Below are 20,295 nucleotides of genomic sequence, written 5' to 3'. Positions count from 1 at the left end.
GGGGTCCCGGGATCCCGAGGACACCAGTTTTTCAGGAGGGACACCTGAACTTCGAAGTCCGGTATTCCGTCGGGACACTTTAAATTTCTGACTGATAAACGCTAAATATCAATAAATAAGTAGCATTTAATTAATTTATTACCTAAATTCGGGCTCCCTAAATTTCTTGACAGCACATGTCAAAACAATATTATTAATTATCATTATCGGACTCATCAAAGCGAAAGTATAGCTGACTATTTGACTCTAGTTACGTCATGAATCTATAAATAAACAGGTCATTTCACAGGCGCATGCAGGTTAACGCTTCCGTTTTGTTGTTTACATTTTAAACAAGGTCAGAGCTGACAGAGATTTATTATCGGTAAAATACTTATGTGGAATTGTTTTGCTTATGTGTCAGAACCGCCCAAAAAGATGCCAACTCTGATGATACCTTTTATATAATATGATGCGACCTTTGAGTATTTACAATAACATTTACGACACAAAAGAACTGCATCCTACATTCAGCATTCTTTGTTAATTGGCATTCAACTTATCAATATTCTTTGTTAATTTTAAAGACATATATTTTATGCCTTGATAAAAAATAATAGAAATACAATTTGCAGGGTTTTATTCATTAATTCAATAAATTTATAAAATTTTATGACTTTTTGGCGCGAAAATTAACATGTATACACAATTTTTGGTCGTCTGCTCTTCCAGTATGCACTACGACTGTTGGGCAGTCTGATTGATTTATCAACAGCTCTACTAAATATTGATTGGAGTTTTCACAAGCCAGATGTAATATTCCTACAGTTTCTTAATGAAAAGCACCGACATTTGACAAGACCCTGAACCATGATGTATTTTATGCGTATTTTCCAAAAATCTAAAAATAGTAACAACATCAAGTTTTTGTTTACATTGTATCCATCTCTGTTTTTGACTGAAAACAAAAGGGACTTAGACATTCTCCCGCTTTTGAACCCAATCTACCAACTTAGAGACCAAAATATACCTCACTGCCATTCAGTGCTACTAACCTGTCATTACATGCTGCTGAAAACATGTATAATAGTTATGGTGGTTTATACTTGCATTACAAATTGAAAAGTAAAAGGATGTTGAATTTAATATTAAAACAGGCTCAACAATGAAAAAATGTAAAAAGTGGAAGGGACTCCTAATTTCAGGAAGGGACACCTGATTTCAAATGTTGGTGTCCCTTCGGGATCCCTTGGAAAAATGGTTAGTGTCGACCCCTGAAATTGACAACAGTTGTCTAGAATTTTATTAGAAATCATAATTTGTACGTATTGCGTAAATGTTATAAATCCGAATGTTTCGTCCCCTTAACATTTCGACCACAAGTTATTTTAAGGTTTTATATAATAACATGGGTGAAAGTTTCAGCCTCATGTGGCTTAATATGCACTTATAGCAACATATGAAGAAACAAGAGAACCGTGGTGTGTAGGTTATAGTCCATATAATGGAAAATAACCAAATTTATTAATGGAAAATAACAAAATTTATTACAAGCGAAGCCCAGTAATAAGTTTTGTTATTTTCCATTACATGAGCTGTAACCGACTTATAGTTCACCCTAGTTTCTAAGCCAATCATCGAACAAGGCCGTATACAGCGTGCCCATTGGCTGCTCGAAGTTCATTTGGCGCGCGCCATGTCTGTTGACCTAGTTATAATAATTAACTTATTGGATGCAGATGTGATCTTATATGAAACCTATTCGAGCAAAGATTTGAAAATCTCTGGGTGATGATTGGCTTAGAAACTAGGGTGAGCTATAAGGTCCTATATAGCTCACCTGATCAAAGAGTTACAAAAGAGTAATTGCAAATAATCTTTGCATATAGACGTATAAAAAAATAAACTTCTCAAGGGGGTCCGAATTTGCTCAAAAAATATTCTAAAGGGGGTTCTTTTCTCATCAAATAAACTTCAGAAGGGGGATGGTCCATTTTGAAAGTGCCTTCCTGGGGTGGGACATATGTTTTACTGGAATAGCCCTAAGAGAAAATGTTCGGTCGTCCGAACAATTGGATGTGGCAAAATGCTTAACAATAAAAGCTAAAAACTAGACAAAAATGTCCAAAGAAAAAATGTTCGGTCGTCCGAACAATTGGATGTGGTAAAATGCCTAACAATAAAAGCTTAAAACTTGACAAATAATGTCTAAAGAGAAAGTTTATCAACACCATTTCTAATCAGTAGAAACCATGAAAATCATATCAAAACAAAAATTGTCAAAGAGAAAATGTTTGGTAGTGATTTGATAAAAACTGTTCGACAACTTAACAACTTAAATTAAAAATAAATGTCATTACAGAAAATGTTTGGTTTGTAATTTTTTTTAAATAGTTTATATCTTATCAATTGAAAAAAATAATAATGTACAAAAGATATAAGAATAAAAAAAAATTCATAACGGTGCATAAACAAGAGCTGTCTCAGAGACAGCGCGCTCGACTATTCCGCCGCTTTTCGGTGTATCGATTGAAAAGTTTTGGCGAAACATGCAGGGATCACTTTTAGATTGAATATCAATGCAATGCATGATGTGCTGAGATATTTACATAAATTTAATGGAAAATATTTGAGGTGGTATGCAAACTTTAACGTAAATTCCAAGTCGAAAAAGGGGAATAATTTTGTCAAAATGCTTGATAGAGTTACCTCCTCCTGTGAACAGGTTGGGGTATGATGGTGAACAAGTGTGCAAAGTTTCCAAGCCAGATGTCAATGGACTTTGAAAATATTTGAGGTGGTATGCAAACCTTAACGTAAATTCCAAGTCGAAAAAGGGGCATAATTTTGTCAAAATGCTTGATAGAGTTTCCTCCTCCTGTGTACAGGTTGGGGGCATGATGGTGAACAAGTGTGCAAAGTTTCAAAGCCAGATGTCAATTGACTTTGAAAATATTTGAGGTGGTACGCAAACTTTAACGTAAATTCTAAGTTAAAAAAGGGGCATTATTTTGTCAAAATGCTTGATAGAGTTATCTCCTCCAGTGTACAGGTTGGGGGCATGATGGTGAACAAGTGTGCAAAGTTTCAAAGCCATATGTCAATATTTGAGGTGGTACACAAACTCTTACAAAAACTTTAACATAAGTGGTTACGCCGACACCGACACCGACACTCGGGTGACTAGGATAGCTCTCCTTATTCTTTGAATAGTCGAGCTTAAAAGCAATTCAATTTGAGTTAATTACAGACAAAAACAGTTAACATAGAGTATTTAAAGATTCACATGAAAGACAAAGTTGATGTGAAAGACATTGAGCATATTATGTGACAGTTTGTGATGCATATTATATATTTTATATAATGACAATCCATTTATGTATGACATTTGTCCTGTAAAGATTAAAAAAAAAACATTGCTTTGTAAGAATATTGAATAAGGGTTCTTAAGGGTTCTGAAACTCTAAAAAAAAGGTTATATGTTGTAGGTGAGGCAAACTTGCAAATAAATACAGGTACAAACTTTTCTTTAATTCTTAAAGCAGCACTCTCACAGATTGAACATCATTAAGCTTAAGTTTCTTATGTTTGAAACACTTTGGTTGAAATCAGTTCTAGCTATATAAAATATATATTAAACAACTCAAGACATTAAAGCTGCTCTCTCACAATTTGGCTCTTTTGACTTCTTTCATTTCTTGTCTTGGACTGAGCAAATTTTTGCTTAAATATCTGCAAAGCAGTAATCAAAGATTGTTGATAAAAGATCAAAGCAGATTTTTATACTTCAATTCAAAAATAATGTTTATGGCTATAAGTGTTTCTAACTGTTTTAGAAAAATGCCTAAAACATTAATTTCTGGAATAAGATATTAAAACCTGCAATCTGAGTCTTATATCAATCGTTTCTATGCATTTTTCGCATAAATTGGCTCATCCTAAGACAATGTTTTTTGTCAAATGTTCAATCTGTTAGAAGGCAGCCTTAAAGAAGAACCTATACACTTATGTTTTATGTCATCAAGGTTTCATACTACATTATTCAACAATAAAAAAAAAATTGATAAAATCAATGAATCCAATTTAATATCATACATAAAATCTTTGACATTATTGATGTCATAGCTATATAAACAACACCATGATTAAATTAAGCATTATTATAAAAATCGTTATTTAAATACATCAATTAATTCTTATCAGAACTAAGTAATGATAAAAATTAGTTAAATGAAAATTAATGAATCAAAAATAATAATAACTCAACAACTCCAGGGTTATGTGAAATAGTGTTTCATCAGATGTGCAAATGTCTTGAAATTATCTAAACAAAAATATTTTTTATCAGAAGTTGGTGTAATGATAAAAAATTACTTCTATGTCAATAAACAAAAATGATTCATAGACTCATGCATTAATCATCAAAACAGCTCTAGCACAGTAATGACATCTCATAATCAAAAAAATAAATTTCATTTACAGATAATTAAGTCTAGTAGATGTAGCCAGATGTCTTATAACCTTCTTAGATGGATTGGTGATACCGAGGAAACCTTTTTGTCACAGTCCCAATCAACATCCAGTGTAAGATCTGAAATAAATAAATGTTCAGTACTTCAATATGGAGACCTTAAGTTATTCAATACCAACCACTTTTCCCCAAACACAATCACATTAGAGGTCTCCATAAACTCTTTTCCTATAAAGCAAGTTTGGACAGTATAATTATATGTCAAACCTAACTTAAATAACCGTTATCATTGGTGAGTTTGACGACCGAGCAAGGCTGCAAGTCAGTCTTATAACAAGTTTTCCTTTGCGAAAGCCTGATTATATATACAAAAAAGTCCCTGCATAATGTGAAAATTGCCGAAATTTGTATCATGTAAAATAGTGTTGTGAAACCTCATTGTGTGATGGTCCTGAATAAGTGTTTCAAGTATCAAGCGTATTGAATGAATGGCATTGGAGTTCAAAGTGAAAGTGCAAACCAGCCCTTAAACCTCAACCCGACAACAAGAATAGAAAGGCCTCCTTAGTCTTCAAATAGTCAAGTTAAAAATCAACATATTGATAAGAAAACTTTGCAGTTTGATGTATCTTTACATAGTCTCTTACCTTTCCCAATCACTTTGGCTGATAGCCATGTTGACTTTCCCTTTTCCGTCCACTTGGCTTGAACAGCTTCACCCACTTGGAAATCATGTTCCTCCCTTTTTTGCTTCTTTACTGTTACATACAGAAGTAAAGAAATTCTAATCAATATAGCCATGTATATGTATAACTCAGGGCTTCCATTAAGAATATGACACTGGAAGTATGAACTTCCTTTCTATCAATTTTGGATGTTTTTCACTGAAATTTGAAAGTTGAAGTCTCCGAAAACAGTATTTTTTCCATTTTCTTCAACCAGTACTATATGTTAAAAATCAAATAATATGCAATTATAACCTGCCAAATTCACAGCCTTAATATTATAATACTCCAATTTACTGAAACACTGATTGAAATTGTGACCATAAAAGTAATATTGACACCGGTTTTGATATTTTGAACTTCCAACCTTTCAACTTTGGAAGTTTTCTTCAAAATTATGTTTTTGTACTTCCTAGGAATAAACTTTGAAAGTTTTAACCCATTTCTAGGGAGTAATAAACTTCCAAATTTCCTTTAACAGATATATAATAACTTTGTAAATCTAGAACAATAAATTTGCATAACGACTTAATATCTGCCTGCCATAAACATGACCACCTATTAAATTCATCAAGGCCTTATATTACCTGTTGGTTGACAATTAACATGCATAAGAATACTAGCGACAAAAACATGAAAGCTGGAAATATTAATATAAAGTAAGTTTTACCATTTTCCATCTCCTTCTTCAAATTTTCATGTTTGACCAGCAGAGCCTCATATTTCTGTCTGTAATCTATAGCAGGTTGAATGTCTGGCTGATGATGGTCAATATCATCAAACAGATCAGCATCACCATCAAATTCTACGCGATTTTCTTCATCCAGAGGAGTGGGAGGCTGACTTGGGGTTTTCTGAAAGTTTTAGATGAATACAAATGTCTTTCAGTTCTTGAGTCTTTTGCAAAACAAACATCATTGACATATTTTTTATCCTACATTTCAATTGAAGCTTTTTTGTGCAAATTTTGGTGTGAAAGTTTCGAAATTAATAAGATAATGATATTCATTTACATAAATGATAAAAGAAACTTCTATCAAATTTTATTAAGTAGGAAATAAACCTCAGTAAATTATGCACAAAAATGTTCATATGTAATTACATGGCAATGGTAAGTATTAAGCTTATAATGCATACCAATTTAGGTTGACCTGATCTTAACTCATTCTCTGCAATGAACTCTTTCCTGAAATGTAAAATATTAAACATATTAAAAGTGACCACCATTTACTATTTTAAAGAGGTGACCAAAAATATATGTTTGAAAAAGGCTAAAACTATGAAACTTTTTAAAGCTGTGGTTGTGTCCCTTTATACTACATGCATTATTTCTATGGTCACATTTGTACAAAGGAACATTGGGTTATATCAAAAATCTATTGCCTTAATTGTGTATTGTGATGACAAATAAATATCTACATGTATTTAAAAGTTTTACTGTCAAGAAGGATACATGCCAAACTTATCTTAATTTGATACAAGAAAAACTTACACTTTCACATTAAATGCTTTTGGACCACTCTCTTCTAAAACTGACAAGCATTTTGGTATGCATGCCTGGCTGAGTTTCATCATTTGTTTAAAGAATCGCTCATTGACATCTATCAGTTGAGTGGACCTCAACACTTTTGCCCATATCTCATCTGGCAGCTGTGCCATAAGAAGGTGGTGGGCCCACCTCTGCTGGAGCTTCCTACGGTCCTGTAACAAATAGTGTTTAGAAAATAAGTCCAAAAAGACACAGACAATACATGAATCATTAAAAAATATATGTTGTATTTAAATCATATTGACACAAGTCATCAGTTAAATTTCATTATTAAACCCAATTATAGAACTTAAATGATAATGCCAAATAATTTGAACCCTTAATAAAAAAAAACCCATCTCTGCCGCCTAGTGGTTTGGGTTTCTGCTTCCAAAGCAGGAAAAGGTTTCAGTATGTACAGTTGCTGACTTGGTATAATACTAAATATTGGCTACAGATTGCCTCTCTGCCAGGCGCCCCGCACATATGAGTCAGGAGGACAGATATTTATGAATTCAGGTATCTAGTTATTGAATGGGGTGGCATGGATAATTTTCCATTGCAATAAAATGTCAATGGTTCATTATTGAACCTCCTCAGTTGTTATAAACTGATAACTTGAACAAGCATTGAACATAAATAAACAAAACAAAGTCCCAGTGAATGAAAGACTAGGTTTCCTACATTACAATGTTTTAAATCACAATGAAAAATAAGGCTAATTACATCAGAACAGTCGTATAGTACTAACATCTACATATCACATATCTTCACCTAACATAATCAGCATTTTAATGGTAACACATCATTATACCTTTGCTTTAAACACCAATATCAGTGAGTCCTTCCAGGTCTTCACCTGGGCTGCTGACATTGTCTCCTCAGGACGCAAATGCCTCATCATGCGCACCTTGTCCAGGAAGGAGACAGCTTTTTTCCTCTCATGTAATACAACATTATGTTGGTAGCCCAATGAGAGGGCAGCCTCCCTGGTCAGTTCTCTAAAGACATTAACCTTGACAGAATCTTTTTTCCAGCGGCCCTCATGGTACAGCGTCTGAAACAATCATAAGCAAAAATATAAAAACACAATCAAATTTCAAATAAAAATGAATCAATAATGCTAGGAGTTTAATCAAACAAGATCAATTGATCAACTCATAAAACTTTTATTATACATAAAAAGGCAAGCCTTCGAAACAGTTTTACTATTTTAATGATGATCAAGGATCATTTTAATTATACATCATATAAGACTGGGATTACGCGGTATATTTGACATATTTTACTATGGGAAGTCTTGTGACCCCCATGGCATATGATTTGAACTCAATAAATGTTTATGAGTCCTAGGGATGCATAGACCAGTTTAAAATGGAAGCCCTTGGCTGGATAATGAATTACATCATTTGGGTCAGGAAAATTGCTACTGCAGTATCATATCACAAGCTATGAAGCATAAAGGTTTATTCATCATCAACTTGCTTTAAGAACTCAATATCTGCTTCTTTTTATTGAGTTGATGCACGAGGGTGACGACATATAACTGCAACTTTGGCCAGCTTATAAAGATAAGTCAAAATTAATCTTGACTGCGAACTACCCTAAAACACTTGAAATAACCTACCAAACTAAGTTTTAGCCATCAATTCTACAAACCTGTCAAACAGACTATCACTGTCAAATAACCAGGAGTGGTCATTGAGAGAACTGACTTAAGATTTAGTGAAAAAAACATTACCATGTGGCATTTGGTAAGTTATAAAAAATGCCCCCCCCCCCCAACAATCTTTTCTATTTTCTACATCCAAATGAAATTATTTTGTTTCTTTTAAGAACCCACAGAGCATTATTTGCGAGAACCTTAAAATATCTTAAGATAGGCATCGTAAATTGTTTAGATTGTTACTTATTCAACATACCTGTAGGGCTTGTCTGGTGTGGTTCCCACCCAGGCATTCAACCTTGCCTGCACCAAGCTGGTGCAGAGTGGCAGGATCAACATCTCTATCCAAAACCATGCCCTGAAGCACCACCAGCTGGCCAATTTTTGTCTCTGCAAAACTGTCCGCAAGGAATCCAACATGGTGGGGATCCACATGTCTTATTGCTCTGCAGTTATCAGGTGCCACGAGGTTTTCAATATGTACATCGTATACACCTGTTTACAATAAAATATCCAATAAAAGGTGGAAACATTGCAGTATAGGCACTTTTTCACTTTGATAATGTAAGTTATACAAGAAAGGCAAATGTCTAAAAAAACGCTCATAATATTTTTAAATTTGGTTAACAGTACTAGCATGATAAGTGAATTGAGTAGACCTGTAATTATAATTATAATTAGGGCAAATTAAAGAGTCATTTCTCCTGAAGAGACATGGCTGATTGATCCTGTAATCTCTAAATATGTCACAGCAAAGTATATTTATAAAACATGATCACTGAAGGTAACATTCCCTTTGTAAACTACCACGTTGTGGGACAATTATTGAAAATGTTTCATTTTTCATCGAAACAGGAAAATAGACGCCATTTTGGTATTGTATATAAATATTAGGGAACCAATATGGGAAAATATGGGGTCACTGTGTGACCAGCTCTGGATCAATGCCAATATGACAATTATGTTGGAGGTGTGATATTGTTCCATTCATATTCTGACCAAATTAGGGGACGATTGGTAAATGGCTTCTACAGATATTGTTTAGACAAAACCAATCAAAGGTTATTTCTATAGGTTTTAGTTTATAGGTTTTAACAATAAAGTGATTCAACTAAAATTATCCATGATAGTATGTTCATACACATTCAAATCCAAATTGGTGATAATTTGACAAAGGATTTTCACATTATTAAACGAAAAAAAACAAAGGTTAACTAGAGATTGCTTTTTTGAAAAAGCGCATGTCTCCCCCATTGTGTGGTCGTAGGTGAGAAATAATCAATGATGGATCCCAAAATCAATAGGGGCCATCAACTAGTCATGACTAACTGGCATACCAAGTATGAAGTTCCTGGGTGTAAACATTCTTGAGTTATTGAGCAGAAACCGGTTCTTCACCTCAAGGTCAGTGACCTTGACCTTTGACCAACTGATTGCAAAATCAACTAGACATCATGACCAACCTCACTTCAAAGTTTGGTGAACCTAGATCAAAGCATTCTCCTGATATTGCACGGAAATATTTTTTTACATTAGAGGTCACAGCGACGTTGACCTTTGACCTTGTGACCCCCCAAAATATAGGAGTTTTCTAAACCTCATGATCAACCTCCCTACCAAGTTTGGTGAACCTAGGTCAAACCATTCTCAAGATATTGAGCGGAAATGTTTTTTACATTGGGGGTCGCCGCGACCTTGACCTTTGACCTAGTGACCCCAAAAACAATAGGGATCTTCTACACCTCATGACCAACCTCCCTACCAAGTTTGGTGAACCTAGGTCAAACCATTCTCAAGATTTTGAGCAGAAATGTTTTTTATATTGGGGGTCGCCGCGACCTTAACCTTTGACCTAGTGACCCCAAAAACAATAGGGATCCTCTACACCTCACGACCAACCTCCCTACCAAGTTTGGTGAACCTAGGTCAAACCATTCTCAAGATATTGAGCGGAAATGTTTTTTACATTGGGGGTCGCCGCGACCTTGACCTTTGACCTAGTGACCCCAAAAACAATAGGGATCCTCTACACCTCACGACCAACCTCCCTACCAAGTTTGGTGAACCTAGGTCAAACCATTCTCAAGATATTGAGCGGAAATGTTTTTTACATTGGGGGTCGCCGCGACCTTGACCTTTGACCTAGTGACCCCAAAAACAATAGGGATCCTCTACACCTCACGACCAACCTCCCTACCAAGTTTGGTGAACCTAGGTCAAACCATTCTCAAGATATTGAGCGGAAATGTTTTTTACATTGGGGGTCGCCGCGACCTTGACCTTTGACCTAGTGACCCCAAAAACAATAGGGATCCTCTACACCTCACGACCAACCTCCCTACCAAGTTTGGTGAACCTAGGTCAAACCATTCTCAAGATATTGAGCGGAAATGTTTTTTACATTGGGGGTCGCCGCGACCTTGACCTTTGACCTAGTGACCCCAAAAACAATAGGGATCCTCTACACCTCACGACCAACCTCCCTACCAAGTTTGGTGAACCTAGGTCAAACCATTGTCAAGATATTGAGCGGAAATGTTTTTTACATTGGGGGTCGCCGCGACCTTGACCTTTGACCTAGTGACCCCAAAAACAATAGGGATCTTCTACACCTCATGACCAACCTCCCTACCAAGTTTGGTGATCCTAGGTCATGCGGTTTTCCAGTTATCGATCGGAAACGAAGTGTGACGTACGGACGGACTGACGGACTGACGGACTGACGGACTACCGGACTACCGGACTGACGGACAGGGCAAAAACAATATGTCTCCCCCAGAGAGGGGGAGACATAATTCTATAATTTAAAGGTGAAGAGCTACTCTTCAGTCTTGACAAACTAAAGCATTTTGAGGTGTTATTGAACTTGTCCAAAGTGTAGGGTCCATACATATCTGACAACGTCTTCTTAAGTCATTGATCAAACATTTTTAACAACACTGATTTTAGAATGATTTATTGTATTTAAGACAGATTATAAACTTGAGAATAAAAACTATATGGCTGTTTATGGAATTTCTCTATGAAAATATGTCCAGTCAAATACCAACCAAATTTGGTGATGACTGGACAAATCCTTCCTAAGTTATTGATAAAATTACTGGACATCTTGACAACAATAAGCCACGATACGAATCTTTGATATGTCCCATTATATGAATGGAGTCAACAAAGAGGCAACACAATGCAATAATTCTATTGGGGTAAGAAAAACAAATGAAAAAAGTCTTAATGTATTTACCAAGATGCTTGTCCTCTAAAAACTGGTCTAGGTGCAGATTCATCTCATGGGCTGAAGTTCTTGTTCTTGGCTCAGTTGGCTCAGTGCTTGAGTCCGAAACATCACGCTCACCATCACTTTCAACCCAGTTGCTTTTAGGCACTTTAGAAACAACAAGTATAATATTGTTTATCTGAATTAGCCAATATTCACTAAAGTATTGTTTTGGATTTTATGACTAAATACTCAAACAGCATATAGTAAAAGTGTAAACATACTCTTATAAGGAACTATATCCAACAATTACAATTATGTTGTTTCCATTCCTTTTCAAAATGCAAATGAAAATATTCTACAATTTGGAAAAGAAAAAACAGCAAATTTCATGTTTTTTACGTATAATTTAATCTGTCTTAAAAGTATAATAATGCTTCAAAATAGTTAATCTTTGTATCATGCATATCTATTTTTTTCTAAAATTTCATCACAAGATATAAATGGTACATTAATTTAGTCAAAGTCTTATGGGTAAGGTATATTATTGAAATGTATTGGGTCTGGCAAAAATCTGTTATCAATAAATAAAGAATTATTATGTCTTCAACATACCATATTTAGACCAGGCTTTGACAAATTTGCTTCTGGACTTGCATTCACCAACTTGGTCTTGCTTTGGAAGGCATTTCTTCCAGTCAAATTCACGGATATTCAGTGAACAGATCACATCATTTTCAAGAAGGACCTGTAAGATATATGTTATAAAAAAGTGACAAAGCCTATTCTTTTCTGGACCCTGAGTTATGTTTTTATGCACCATACTTCACATATGAGATATATCTGTATATGATGAAAAAGGTCAAATGCTTTTTCCATACCTACAATTAGTGTTCACGTAAATAATATCACCTGATTTGATGTAAAATCAACAAGAATTTGTAAGCATCAACCTTTCTAGAGCACCTCTATTCATGTCATTCACAGTGTATAGATTCATGTTTAACTTTGGGTTCCAAGAGAGACATTCAATATGGGGTCAAAGTGTCAGAACTTATAAAATATCTTCCCACAGTAAAGAACCAGCTATCCCATCTGTTACAGTGCACCATGTCTTAACTCTATATTGAGCAGATGAGTATGTTGGCATAAAAAATGAAATTCCCAGAAATTATATGTGACCAAATCTGTATCTTCGATACACGCAGTCGATTGCTAGGTTGGTTTAATTTTGTTGGCTTTTTTGAAGGGGTTAGGCAACATAAGACATATATGCAAATTTTTTAGATATGGATCCATTGCATGTTTATCAGACACAAGATTCTTTCAAATAAGTGTCTACGTCCTGATGATAGGTAAAAGTTTATGTTTTAAACTTATGATGACCTAGTTTTTGCTCAAAATGTCACATTCAAACTTGATTAAGAATTAATCAATACAAGAGCAGTCTGTCACCTTAGTGCAATAACTCAATATCTGCTTCTATTTCTATATGCAGTTATTGAGTTATTGCACTAAGTCGATTAGTCTTAACACAGAGCGCTTGATTACATCACTTTGTCTTATTATGTGACTTGTTGAATTCATATTTGTAAATGTGTTTGATATAATTTGACTATGTACAGTGCTGGTATATGTCTAATGTTCTGTTCTGTCTTAGAAAGGAAAACAATAATGATAGAACACAGCAGTGCTCAAGCAAGGATTTGAAAAGTGCAGGGTGGAGTTTTGAAAAGGGCAAGCTACAGTACACTCATTGAGTTAGACCCACTTTCCGTTTCCCTCCACGGATTTTATCGACTGCCTGTGTTCCTTGGAGTTTGAATTTAAGGCTCTCGGAGGGTGATCAGTCGACCGAAGAATAACGAAGGCGGCATTCTTCGGAGGGGTTAACTCTGCGAAACTCTGTGGACACTTGATAAGAATCTACCCTAAAGTTATTTCTAAGTAAAATTTTCAACCGATTACAACGGCTCCAGTATATTGCTATTATTCATTTTCCTCAGCCCGTTTTGCATAAAGTTAGCTTACCACAAGAATGCAGTCGTATTTAACTAGTTGCACATGCATCTTATAAACGTGTTTTGCTGACTGAATACATTGATAAACACATTTCACCGGAGAAAGGCAAGTTTACACATTTTCGGAAAATGAGGAGGTCAAAGAAGCGTTCAAAGTTCACAGCAAATGGTTTTAAAGGCCTTCTTGTCTCGTTTTCTGTGGAAAATTCCAATAAACGTCATAGCTATTCTTAACCACCATGATAAATAGTATATTCTACATTGAATTGATCACGTGCTTGACGTCAGAGGTCATGGTTCAGAATCATATAAAATGTTGGCTGCTTAATGATGCAATACAATTAGTGGCAATACTTTAATGATTCAATTTTATTATTCAAGACAATATTCAATTGGCGTTTACTGACACAAATACAAATTAAATGCTGGTACATGTAAGAATCTTTTACGATTAACAATGTGCATTTATATAGCATAAAAATAATTCACTTCTAAACTAGAATGATTTCTTGCTTATCTGATTAGACTCGGAGTTCCGCCGCGGGATCATTAAATCGGATGACTTTATCCCACGGAGTGAGCGAGGAAAGTGGGTCTCACTCGTGTGTACTGTACCGTAAATGACTGGGTATAAGACGATAGGGGGTATTAGACGCAGGGAAAAAAATCTGTGAAAAATCCGAGAAAAAAACTTTTAATCTATGTTTTTGGTTAAAAGACGCATAGAAAAAATGTCAAAATCGTACGGCATTTTCAGCCACCATGTTTGTTGACAGTGACAAAAAATATTTTTTTCGTGAAAATGGCGATGGTTATCTTTAAAACCATACAACCATACTGTCGAGAATGAAAAGTTATGTTATGCAAAAAATATTTTGACAGTGCCCAACTTTGCTTTTTTATATGTAAGTTTGATTATTGTTTAATTCAATTTATTATTCAAAATAATATTGAATACCGTAATTCACAAGAGTTCGGACACCATAAATTAATTATTTTTTTCGCTCTCCGAATACATAGAAAATTATCATTTTTACATTTTATTTACATGTTTGTTTAACCTGCCTTTTTCTTCATGTTTGCTTTTTACCACTTATTAATTTATCCGTAGTAATCACTGGTCATAAACTTATTTATTACGCCTATAAGTGTAAATCCTTCATGAAGTTAATTAAAAACACCATTTTATACATGCACTGAACTGAATAAACACATACTATCGGCTTCAGATCAAAGAGTCACACTGTGTGACGTCACATAACTTACAGTTATACCCACGAGGATCTCGTGGAGAGCATGGACATTGCTATGCAGGATTAATGTATAACTGTACGATTATAGCTTCATATAGTCTATAAGTGTGGTACAAGTTTAAAAGCTTATTGGCAGATCGTTTTACAAACATGCCATGTTGATGTTTTCTTAATCCCTTGATTGCCCTTGTTGTTTGTTTAATCCTCAAATAAATATATCACACTTCCTTTTCAACAGGCAATAAATCGTTTAGGATGGGTAGTAACTAATTAAATTGTCTCAGTGGTGTAGACGGTTAGGTAATCTAGCCAGGCATTGTAAAGATAAAAATCAATAATCTTCGTCTGTGAAACTTGGTAACTATGAAAGTTATGATTGATGTCCTTTGGGTGCCCGAAAATTAGGTACGCAAAATAAATTATTTTGGGAAATAATTATGGGTGTCCAAATATTTAGAGTGTCCGAACTCTTAGGTGAATTACGGTAACTTTAATCGAAAAATATTTTTGTTGAAATTATAAACGTCTTACGATATACCGTATCCCGATCTTCAACTGCCGTTTTAACCCGTATATACTCGATCAATATGACGCGAGTAACATCCCTTTCTACATAAATCTAAACAAACTCTCGGCTTGAAATTGACCTCAGAAAAAAAGTTCTAAAAATTGTTACTGGGTATTATACGCAGGCATCAAAATCTGAGAGAAAAAAGTGCGTCTAATACTCAGTCATTTACGGTATATCATGTAGGGGCGATTGGGGGTGGTTGTGGGAGGGGTCAACCCTGGCACAAGGTTGTTTTTGATTTGTTTTTCTTTGGGGGGGGGGATGGAGTCTCACCCAAGAATTTGTTTTGTTTGTATACTCAATTTAAATCATTTTCCATGATTTTCATACTTGAACAAAATGGGTTTGTTTTGTTTTTTCAAAATTTAGAAGGGTGTGTTTTAATATCAAAAATAAAATTTGTCTTTTTCTCTGTGGTATAGTATGATTGTACTTGAGTCTTCTTTAATGCAATGTCACATAGTTCTCCTAAACATCATGTAAAATGAAGAAAAAAACAAAGACAGTTAGACCCGTCTAAAGACGGTTAAAACCGTCTCCGTGGCCTAGTGGATAAGCGTCCGCCTACGGAGCGGGAGGTCGTGGGTTCGATCCCTGGCCGCGTCATACCAAAAGACGTTAAAAGTTGGTACAAGTAGCTCCCTTGCCTGGCGCTTGGCATTTAAAGGGTAGTGCTTGGAAAAGTGGTGTACTCAGTACTGGTTTAACCCAGGAAAGTTGTACCCCGTGTATCGGTGCTTTACACCGAGCACGTAAAAGAACCAAGGGGTCTCTTCGAAAAAGAGCTAGGGTCTCGCACCCGGACTTCCTTGTATCCCACCACTGTCTCTTCAGCGTGCTGTCCCTTCAGCAAAAACAAAGGACCCCGTTGGAAATAAGTGCTTGCACTTTCACGGGTTATCCTTGATCGCAAGGTCTAAAGAAATACACACAGACATTTGAAGAAACCAATTAATTAATACACAAATAAACAAATGTGTAGGGGACGATTTTAATTTGGTACGTTCAGGATTAGGTATGAATGTTACATTCAGCCTGGCTGTTGTTTAATTGTCTTTGGTAAAATAATGTTTGATATGCTGATGTTTTAGAATAAAACGACAATAAAATCACTGCCCTTGCTTAAAAAATCACTTACAAAACATAGAACATTGATAATATAACTCTGTTCTGACAAAATGGCTGTTTCAGCGAATTTTGGCAAGATAATGGACATAATAGGTAAACACTACATCAAGCATCAACATATTTTTGTAGGTTCCAAAGCAATTTTCACCATGAATATTTTACAAATAAACTTTCAAAATATTTAATGAAAAGTCATGTATTTGATTGTGTAAGCGCCACTTTTCCTGTGTTTACAAATCAGCAGTGACTGTCTGATTAAAATGGCGAGTCTCGTCTGTACAATACAATTTAAATATCTAATGGTGCTTGTCAAAAATTTTCACCATCCCCTTACATTTTCTATCACATTTTACAAACTTTCATTATTGAATGAACGAGTTCTCAATGTATATTCTGACTCGCTGGCATTCAATAACTCGGCCTCCTGCCGATGTTCCCAATTTGGCTCTTCCTAATTATCAGATTAAAAGATGACTTTGGACAAGGCACATGGGAAGATGAAAGGGCAGTACGGCATATTATAAGCAGTCGGCAATATGGCAGCTTGGTGGCACCTAGCGGGAACAAAATAGTGGTGACATGGTTTTTTACATAAAAAGGCACAGGTTATGCAATTTCCAGTGGATATAGTAGAGACCAAACTTGCCTGGTATAAATTAGTTTAGTAGTATTGTGTGTGTGCTTTCATTATCTTCTTTTTATCCAGTAATTGTTTCTTCTAGTTATTTTAGACATATTATTTTCAAAAAAACATAGTGTTGAGCAAAGGTGGCCAGCACATGGTTAAGATGGTGTATATTAGTGAAATATGACACCAAAAATACAAATTTGGAGTCATATTTCAGAAAAATACACCATCTTAACCTAGTCTAAAATATTAGACGTGTTATACGGGATTCTTCCAATCCCTAACGTCTAAACGGGAATGTGCAAAAAACGGGGGTGTTTTAAAAATATTGAAATTGTTTTAAGTGAAGTATTTTATGGTTGAAATTGATCATAAAGAGTTATATTCATATTTTACCATGTAAGTGAAATGCTATTTTGCACTAAACAAGCATTTAATGCATTAAAACAAGTTGTTTATCTTTCCAATAAAACGAAAGTTGACTGACACAGAAAACAATTATGCAAAGGGGAACAACTCGATACAATCGTAATATCTCGGCCTCCTCCGACAAAGCTTCGAGATAGACCTCGTTATACAATCGTAACAACTCGGCCATGGCCGAAATGTTCCGAGCAATTTAAAACTGTGCCCTGAAGCCTTGCAGGTGCCCTTCATGTATATATCGTTGTGTTTTGACAGAATAAAATGAAGAAAAGCCGTCAAACTCATAATTATAAGTTGGATATTTATTTTTTGTGTACGGAACTAATATAATATAACATTATCTGGTAATATTTCTTGTTTTTATGATATTTTATAGACGCTATATGCTTTAACCCGGAATCCTGATCGGAACAACTACCCACATATCAAAAATCTTAAAAAAATCTGTCAATGTACAATTATTTGGACTACATCTTAACCATGTGGTGGCCACCTTTGGTGTTGAGAATTAAGGATCGCCAGTCATGCAGTCAATAATTGTCATCTTAAGCAAGGATCTCACAATAATTATTAACCCAAGTTGAGCAAGTATACTATAATTATTTACCCATTTTGTACAAGTACACGCATGGAGGTGTCGAGTTCACAAAGGAACTGAACACCCCGGCGTAGGTCCCGTCCACCTAGTAACACCCATTTGTATAATGTTGAAGGCATCTTCCACTGATGTTGAAAATCTCTTTATTGTATTTATTTCGTTTATTTTTATGCTTTCGACAGAAACTTAAAAGAAATAAATAGTTTACTGACAGCAAGCTAGCAGCCAATAACAGCAGCCAATAAGTACAACAGCCAATAAGGGACTTAGCAGCCAATAAGTACTTTTACCACGAAACACGAAATGTGAAAGGAATCTACTATTTTCCAGCAGCCAATAAGAACACCTGCCACACAACAACAATGTTTCAAAGAAAATATCATTAACGCAAATGGTTTATATAAATAAAACACGATGAAACATAATCAAAAAGAACCAGTACGAACAAAAGTAAACCATAAAATTAATATGTACTACAGTACTCAGTAGAGGCTACCCGCGGCTAAATAGTATCCGGGATAACCAGCTAATATGTTGATAACACATGGGGGAATAATTTAAATTGGATTTATTTTTGGCCCCAGATAACATAAACATTTAAAATATTACATCAGCTTTTTAAAATATTATTACTGGCACAGTTTACCCCCATTCCCCCAATAAATACTGTACTTTATAATATTTGGTATTTGGTTTTTAATCCGAAACACCCGCTATATTAAGTAAAAATATGTATAATATGAATAGCGTTCTCGTAAAATTTGGTATCAAATTATTTAACCAACATTCTTCAATCGTTTTACTATGAGTTGCATTCTGGTTGTTTAGTCAGTATTTATATAAGAGCAATGCGATTGTTTACCCTCGCAATCAAGTAAAATCCTGTCCGCGAGCACGGTTTAATCTACTTCTTCTATTCTATTTGTACCACAAATACCTAAACATCTCGGTTTTGCCGAATTACAGCGATTTGCCGCGTGCATTTATACGGAATTAAGTCGTACGCAGAAACAGCAGTAACAGCAGATGATTGCGGTGACGACGCGCACCACCGCGTTGGCTGCGGTGGAATATATCGTTGCGATATTCCGCGATGACGCATTCTCTCCCGCGGTGGCAACGCTTTTTTTGAAAGAAAAAATCCCGCTTTGTTGATAGTGTAATTATCTAAGATTCATGCTGACCATATAAAGACTCCAGAAGACAGGGTAAGCATACGACGCAGACCCTTTAAAAAGACTATTCCCTGTAATTATTTAATAAGCGTAGTACTGGGGTTAGGAAGACCATATGTATCCTCCAAGACGGGGTCAGTGCATGGCAAAGAAATTAAGGAAATTGTGTTGTTAGTACGACAGCAAGATGCCGCACCTAAATCCTTGGGACCCCTTGTTACGACCAGAAGGAGGCAATTTGACGCTCTAAGACAGGATACTGGCAATGGCTATGAACTGGCACCTACAAATGACTTCCATCTTAGGGTCAGCTTGAATAAATTGACCCCAACCTCTTGGGCCCTTTTGATTGAGTTAAGCAAACACATTAAACTACTTTGGGTTGCTAATACGACCAAAAGGAGGCGATGTGACGCCATAAGACAGGTAACTGGCATAAAATGGACATCTGGGCTATCACCTAGCAGTGCCGCATGACTTCCATCTTAGATTCAGCCTAAACACAATTAACTTAAACGTAAGGGAAACTCATATTTGGTTAAAACAAGCACATTGACCTACTTTGGGTTGCTAATACGACCAGAAGGAGGCGATGTGACTCCCCAAGACTGGGTACAGACATGAAGGGGACATAGAGGGCTATCACCTAGCACCGCCCAATAACTTCCATCTTGGGGTGAGCTTGACCAAAATCGACCCCCAACGTCCAGGGCCCCCTATTTGGGTAAAACAAGCACACTGATCTACTTTGGGTTGCTGGAACGACCAGAAGGAGGCGATGTGACGCCCTAAGACCGGGTACTGGCATGTAGGAGACATCCAGAACTATCATCTAGCACCGCTCAATAACTTCCATCTTGGGGTGAGTTTGACCAAAATCGACCCAAACGTCCAGGGCCTCCTATTTGGGTA

General features: G+C 35.6%; 1 protein-coding gene across 1 annotated transcript; it reads right to left on the bottom strand.

Moving 5' to 3' along the window:
• Positions 1–1,560: 1,560 nt before the first annotated feature.
• LOC128222713 (uncharacterized) lies at positions 1,561–18,426 on the bottom strand. Its single transcript, XM_052931806.1, has 10 exons — positions 18,218–18,426; positions 12,199–12,331; positions 11,611–11,751; positions 8,626–8,864; positions 7,518–7,760; positions 6,668–6,876; positions 6,313–6,361; positions 5,846–6,029; positions 5,098–5,208; positions 1,561–4,570 (listed from the first exon to the last, which is right to left on the bottom strand). The coding sequence occupies exons 3-10, from the start codon at positions 11,651–11,653 to the stop codon at positions 4,494–4,496; spliced, it is 1,155 nt and encodes a 384-aa protein (XP_052787766.1). The 5' UTR covers positions 11,654–11,751; positions 12,199–12,331; positions 18,218–18,426; the 3' UTR covers positions 1,561–4,493.
• Between the last annotated feature and the right edge of the window lie 1,869 nt (positions 18,427–20,295).

Source organism: Mya arenaria, chromosome 17 (genome assembly GCF_026914265.1).
Source record: "Mya arenaria isolate MELC-2E11 chromosome 17, ASM2691426v1".
NCBI lineage: Eukaryota > Metazoa > Mollusca > Bivalvia > Myida > Myidae > Mya > Mya arenaria.
The sequence above is the reverse complement of the archived record's forward strand: the minus strand, read 5'-3'. Positions and strand labels throughout refer to the sequence as shown.